This window comes from Galeopterus variegatus, unplaced genomic scaffold (assembly GCF_000696425.1).
Source record: "Galeopterus variegatus unplaced genomic scaffold, G_variegatus-3.0.2 Scaffold2826, whole genome shotgun sequence".
NCBI lineage: Eukaryota > Metazoa > Chordata > Mammalia > Dermoptera > Cynocephalidae > Galeopterus > Galeopterus variegatus.
Window position 1 is genome coordinate 94,280 of NW_007728937.1, and position 7,561 is coordinate 101,840.

General features: G+C 35.1%; 1 protein-coding gene across 2 annotated transcripts; it reads left to right on the top strand.

The window, feature by feature from the left end:
* The first annotated feature begins 734 nt into the window (after positions 1-734).
* On the top strand, positions 735-2,086 carry HTR1F (5-hydroxytryptamine (serotonin) receptor 1F, G protein-coupled). 2 transcript variants are annotated; one of them, XM_008583085.1, is made up of 2 exons: positions 735-1,598; positions 1,710-2,086. In XM_008583085.1, the coding sequence occupies exons 1-2, from the start codon at positions 760-762 to the stop codon at positions 1,969-1,971; spliced, it is 1,101 nt and encodes a 366-aa protein (XP_008581307.1). In that variant the 5' UTR covers positions 735-759; the 3' UTR covers positions 1,972-2,086. The 2 variants fall into 2 exon arrangements, with proteins under 2 accessions (XP_008581307.1, XP_008581306.1); XM_008583084.1 differs by having other exon boundaries at positions 760-1,612; positions 1,724-2,013.
* The last annotated feature ends 5,475 nt before the right edge of the window (positions 2,087-7,561 follow it).

A 7,561-nucleotide genomic window follows, 5' to 3' on the forward strand; every position in this document is an offset into this window, starting at 1 on the left:
ACAGTTATTTGACCCCAACTAATCTTATTTTATCTTTTTAAACCAAATCACCTGCTTATATCCACCAAGACTACTAAATACTCTGACAGTTTCCTAATTTCATAAAGTGATCATGGAATGCTAGAGATATACTAAAAAAAAACAAAAACCACTTTTGTATAACCTCTATATCCTAATGTAAAATATATTAAAAGTTCCTTTCATCTCCATGAGCCCAATGATGATGTTTTCAATGTAACTTTGAATTAAGTACAAAATTGTCAATGATTTCAAATACTGCCTTTAATATAATATTTTCTTTTATTACATTATTCAATGCACAAATATATATTAATGACATGTGCTTTTAAATTTTTGCTGCTGAGGAAAAAGAGAAAAATGTAGCTATAGCTAATATACTTTTAAAAGCAATTCTATAATGTTAGAGATTTAGCTGAATAATAGGCTACTTTTCTCACAGAAATTGTTTCATAGAAATTGTTTTATTTAGCTATGTTTTAAGAAATGTTTTAGAGGTTACTGTTTCTTACTATTCTCACTAGATTCCTTAAATTAAATGAAAAGAAAAATAAAACCTATGATCCGAGCTCCATTTTTCATTCACAGAATATTCTAGAAAAACATACGCATATTCTTTTTAAAAAATAATTCTGAAAGGAAGAGAAAAATTCTTGAAGACTTCACTGAACATTTTTTCCGCTTCCTTTGTTACAGGTATCTGATTAATCTATCAGATTAATCTCTTAAAACAACAAAAAAATGGATTTCTTAAACTCATCTGATCGAAATTTGACCTCAGAGGAACTGTTAAACAGAATGCCATCCAAAATTCTGGTGTCCCTCACTCTGTCCGGGCTGGCACTGATGACAACAACCATCAACTCCCTTGTGATTGCTGCAATTATTGTGACCAGGAAGCTGCACCACCCTGCCAACTATTTAATTTGCTCCCTTGCTGTCACAGATTTTCTTGTAGCCGTCCTGGTGATGCCCTTCAGCATTGTGTATATTGTGAGAGAGAGCTGGATTATGGGGCAAGTGGTCTGTGACATTTGGCTGTGTGTCGACATTACCTGCTGCACGTGCTCCATCTTGCATCTCTCAGCTATAGCTTTGGATCGGTATCGGGCAATCACAGATGCTGTTGAGTATGCCAGGAAAAGGACACCCAAGCATGCTGGCATTATGATTACAGTAGTTTGGATTATATCTGTCTTTATCTCTATGCCTCCTCTATTCTGGAGGCACCAAGGAACTAGCCGAGATGACGAGTGTATCATCAGACACGACCACATAATTTCCACTATTTACTCAACATTTGGAGCTTTCTACATCCCATTAGCCTTGATTCTGATCCTCTACTACAAAATATATAAAGCAGCAAAGACGTTATACCACAAGAGACAAGCAAGTAGGATCTCAAAGGAGGAGCTGAATGGCCAAGTCCTCTTGGAGAGTGGTGAGAAAAACACTAGACTCGTCTCCACACCTTATGTGCTGGAAAAGTCTTTATCTGATCCATCAACAGACTTTGATAAAATTCACAGCACAGTGAAAAGTCCCAGATCTGAGTTCAAGCATGAGAAATCTTGGAGAAGGCAAAAGATCTCAGGTGCAAGAGAACGCAAAGCAGCCACTACCTTGGGATTAATCTTGGGTGCAGTGAAAAGTCCCAGATCTGAGTTCAAGCATGAGAAATCTTGGAGAAGACAAAAGATCTCAGGTGCAAGAGAACGCAAAGCAGCCACTACCTTGGGATTAATCTTGGGTGCATTTGTAATATGTTGGCTTCCTTTTTTTGTAAAAGAACTGGTTGTTAATGTCTGTGAAAAATGTAAAATTTCTGAAGAAATGTCAAATTTTTTGACATGGCTTGGGTATCTTAATTCCCTTATAAATCCACTGATTTATACAATCTTTAATGAAGATTTCAAGAAAGCCTTCCAAAAACTTGTGCGATGTCAATGTTAGTTTTAAAAAAATTTACTATTAAAGGGTGGGATTTAGGGAGGTAAAGTAACTATATAAATGCTAAATAATAAAATATTTAAAACTTTAGAGGGAAGTATATTAAAACTGCTAAAATGATAAGAATATAATTTATATTTTAAAAGTAACATGAATATAAAATTATTGATTTTGATCATCATTCTAAGGTACTTAAAATTAGAAAAGAATTTATGCAACTTATAAACAATATTTTGCCTATGCAATGTTCCAAAAAAACCTAACTGGAAATATAAATATACATAAATAGTATTAATGACAGTGATTTTCCAGGTTTATGTCTTACAACAATTACACGGTGTTTTCAATTAACAACATACCTCCATCCATAATTTCTATACAATTCTATTATTTTATAGAAAAGATATAATTCACCACAAAGCACATATTTCTCCTACCTAACTACTCTTGTCCCTTCTCCATCTTAGCCTGAGCAAAGGGGGAGGAGAAAAGAGATAATTTGCTTAGTATGACTGGAGTAAATGTAAAAATCAGAGATTGATATTGTTTTTGTATTTAGGTAGTAAAGAGTAATCATAAAGTGGGTTAGGAACAGAAGAAAATTCTGGATACTGAACTTTTGCATATTGAACATATTTTGTTTGCTTAATATAAATTCCTAGAAAAATATTTTCTTAACCATATATTATCAGTATCTGAAATCAAAGCCTTACCCTAGTATCAATAACTCAGCGTGGCAGGGGTGGGGCATGGGGACGGCAGCAGGTGTTATAATTGCCCCTGGTTTATTTAGGAATAAAATTTAAGGCAGTAAATATTCTAGGTTACTCACCATAGTGATTATACTCCTAACATCTTTTTAGAAATATAAAATAAATTTAATTTATTTTAATGTCGATAAGCTCCATTACTAACTAAAATGTCTGTAGTATTTAGCACTTCAGCATCTCCATACCTTTCATTTGAACATTATTTCTCTTTTATTAGAGAAAATGTAATAGGAACTCTTAGAAATTTTCATTGACTTCAAAAAATCTCTAGTTTTTCAATTGGTATATCTATATATTCATCCCAATTAGTCACTCTACTAGTTCAGTGATCCAAAGAAATTCCATAAATCTCTCTTCCATATTTATATAGGGTTTTGAAAACAACAGAACCACGCTACCAAGAAGATTTCATTTCGTTTGAACCAACAAGGTCACAGACCTTTGAGAAGGCCTAACGTCAACCAAGATCATTTGAAAAACAACACACACTTTTTTTTTTTTTAATTAGCACCTTTTATGTGTTTTGTAAATATACTTTCCTGGTGGGTTGCTTAAGAGTGGCTCACATCAATTTTTTTACATCTGTGACACATTACTCTCAATCTAACAAATATTTACAGAGTTCCCATTTTATACAAGATATGTACTGGAAAGAAGATACAGAAAATAATAAAATGGAGCTTCTTCCCTTAATATGTTCACAATGCACAAGTAAAACAATAAAAATGAAAACTATAATAGAAAAGAACAAACAAGATCTAGCATGAATGCTGTTTACACATTTATGATGACACAGAGGAAAAATTGATCACATCTGGTTGAGAAAGTCAGGAAAATTTCATAAAGAATGTATGTAAAGCAGGTGTTAAATAGACAGCATTTGGGTAAGAGTAATAAAAGCACATACTACAGGTGGTGGCAACACCAGGAGTTCAGACTGAATCATGCAAGTATTTGATGGGGCATATTTGTGAAATAGCAATGAGTTTGGCAGCTATGTGGAGCAACAGAAGAAAAGGAGATTAAAAGAAAAATGGGGCATTATTGTGGCTGAATTTGCATGTAGGAAAAAGAAGCTTACAGTCAATTTTGTTGCTGTCAATGGGTGGTCACTGATGCTTTTTAGCAAAAATATTACAAATTTTGGACAAATCTAAAAAAGAAAATAAAGAAACAATTATCTGACTGGATTTGAGCAGAGAGGTTACTGGAGATAATGACTTCTTGATAGAAAGCAAATTAATAAACCGGGCAGGAGGTGATGAAGTCCTGAACTTGATTCTGGCAATGGGAATACAAAGGAAGAAGCACATGAGAGAGAGATGGTGTGAAGGTAGAATCTACAGGTTATAGCAAATGCTTTATTGGAGGAGAGGGGGAGACATGAGTCACAGAGGTAATGTCCTTAATAAAAATGAGGAACTCAACAGGAAGGGCCTACTAGTGAAATGATTACTTCTTTTGGGGGTATGTTAGGCACATAAAGACTTGTCAGAGCTCATAGGCACTAATGACCATGTCTGGCCCAAGCAAAGCTGACAGGTAGATGAGGTTTCTCTCTGACCTCAAAACTGACAGGCAGTTGAGGCTCCTGGCCACCTTTTTTGTCTTTGCTTCTCTTTAATTCCCAGGGCTCTTATGCTGTGGTGACAGTCCAAAGCCTGCTGTAGTCCCTATCAGTCTCTACTTACTTCTCTTCTCATTCTTACTTAGCAAAATTTGATTCTGTCTTGCATTCATTCAAAAGCCTTGCCAAAGTTAAAATAATCTGTTGAACTAGTATATTTACACCCATCTCAGAAATGAATGTATTTATATTGGGAGACTATAAGAGACACAGGTCATCAACCCAAAAGAACAAATCTCAAGCGGAGTGATGCTCACCCAAATACTGATATTGCCCACCGATCTGAGTTGGACTGAAGCTCAAATCTAGAAAAATAGAGTCATAAGTGACAGGAAAGTCACATCTTCCTTCTGAGCTCAGTGGAGAATCAAAGGTATTATTTCTGCATATATGAAGCCATCTTGTAATCCAGCGTGGCCACAACACATTGCAGTAACTATCACTTCATCTATGTGTTTCTCCCACGTGCTGAGGGTACAGATCATGCCACCCCTCATGAACAAATATGAGTGACTTCTCTTTAATATCTTTAAGTGATAGATAACCTAGGGGATAATAATCTGCAATTTTCACTTCCTTTGAAATTTATGAAGAACAGATGACATTTAACATGATATACTTTTCTGAATACGTACAATTTATTCTCTGAATGAAAAAATTTAGCTATTAAAAGTGGAGGATTTTTACAAACATATATATATTTTTGCATCTGTAACAAATATAACAATATAATGATTCATATTTAACTGATAAGGTGGAAGAAGAAACTATCAATATCATAGAAAGTGGTTAAATATCAAATAATGAAGGTTTACTTCCTTCCAGAATTTTAAATATGACAGCACCAGAAAAGTAATATTTTATTTTTGCTCTGCTTCTCTAAATCTTTTCAAGTGAAGGATATGTGAAAGGAAAGGACAAGTGACCAAAGAAAGATAGGAATTCAAACTACTGGATACTAAATTCAGTCTAATCATCTATCATTAGACAATGTTATGTACAAATTGTGCTTGAAAATCCACTTCTGCTTATGAAACATGGTCTTTATTACAGGACTGGTTAAGAACACGGATTGCCTAGGTTAATAGGTTTAGGCTTTTGTTTTGTTTTACAATAGACCCACAGGCTCAAATCCACAGCGCTAACAGTTTATCCAGGTACTGGCAGTTGATGTGTCATCCGTGTGGGACCAAAACCAATCTTCCTTTCCCTTTTCTGGTGACTTTGAATCCTAACCCCTCCCTCCCCCAAATGCTCCCAGGGTATACAAGTTCCTTGTTTACATCAGTTGTGTCAGTTCTAAATTCAAAACTTCCCCTTTGCAAAGCATAATCTTAATATTCACAGGCTGGGGCCGAGCCCGAGGCGCACTCGGGAGAGTGCGGCACTGGGAGTGCAGCCGCGCTCCCGCAGCGGGTTCGGATCCTATATAGGGATGACCGGTGCGCCACAGTGCTCACTGGCTGAGCGCGGTGTAGCCGGTCTCAAAAAGGACAAAAAATATATATATATATTCACAGGCTGAATGTTAAGTTTGTCTCTCTGAATCCAAGAGTTTTATGTCAATAACAAATGGAGAATTAATTGGAAGCCAGCTACTAGGAAATGTGTTGATAGGCTCCACCAAATAGCATGCAAGTGGAAATGATCATAAGCTTATTGCTTAAATCAGCGCTCCCACAGCGGGTTCGGATCCTATATAGGGATGACCGGTGCGCCACAGTGCTCACTGGCTGAGCGCGGTGCAGCCGGTCTCAAAAAGGACAAAAAATATATATATCGCGCTCCCGCAGCGGGTTCGGATCCTATATAGGGATGACCGGTGCGCCACAGTGCTCACTGGCTGAGCGCGGTGTAGCCGGTCTCAAAAAGGACAAAAAATATATATATATATTCACAGGCTGAATGTTAAGTTTGTCTCTCTGAATCCAAGAGTTTTATGTCAATAACAAATGGAGAATTAATTGGAAGCCAGCTACTAGGAAATGTGTTGATAGGCTCCACCAAATAGCATGCAAGTGGAAATGATCATAAGCTTATTGCTTAAATCATTGCTCTTCCTCAAGGAAGAAATTGTTTTCTCATGAATTTCTACGAGACTGTTTTTGACTTATTAGTCAGAGAATCAGATTTACTCTATTGCAGAAGAAATGAAATGAAGGATTTTTTTCTTAAAATTCCAAAGCCCATCAAAATAATCCTGCTCAATTCAAAATATGTTCATATTAAAATAATTTGTTTGAGAAAATGTGTTTCTAATATCCTCCTAATAACTAAAATGATTATATTTAGACACTTATTTTGCCAGAAATATTTCTAAAAGCAAACTATTTTTGTCATGAATAAAGTAAATATTTTCTTATGACATTGTAATAATTTTTCTTGGTCTTTTTAATCAATATGCTTTCTCTCATTATTTAAAATGGTGAACTTAACTATTGAGAGAAATATTTTTCAACATTATAATAAATGTTTGGTTATTGATATATCTTCTTTATATGAAATGTGGTAGTACTTGAAATCCGCCTGGAAAAAACAGAATTTTTTCAATGAATTTACACTTTCTGGTTAGGACAGATACCATAAAAATTATGTTTAAGAAAAAAATATAATATTATCTTTTTCGATAGTAACAACAATAAATCTTCTCAAAGCAGTCCTTCATTAAAGCCTGTGTTGAGTAACAGTGCCAATTTTCCCCATGGAGTTTCTACCTCTGCAAGGACACTGAAATGACTTTATTGGTTTACATAGACAAAGTAAAACTTGGTATGTCTTTCTTCCTATGCTCGCCAACATCTTTTCATTATATTTTATTAATATCCCTAAACTATATGTAATTGATATCTGTGCCTTAAAATTATACTTATTATATTTTATGTTATATTATTACTATTATATAATTATAATTATATGGTTGAATCTACTGCTTTGGGGTTTCCCACACTCCAACCCAATTAATAAAGGAAAATTTTACTTGCCCCATGCTCCCACTCACTGACAAAAATATTGACCATTCCCCCTTTGAGTTAGTTGGCTTGGCTAGGATTCAAGTCTATCTGCAACCCCAGTAAAGATAGAGAGAGAGAGAGTATGTTTGTCAGTGCATGTGTCATTTTGCAAAAAAGCTGATGTGAAGAACTGAATGGGAAAAAAATTTATCTCCTTAGCACAGAACACAGTTAAACTTGAAGAT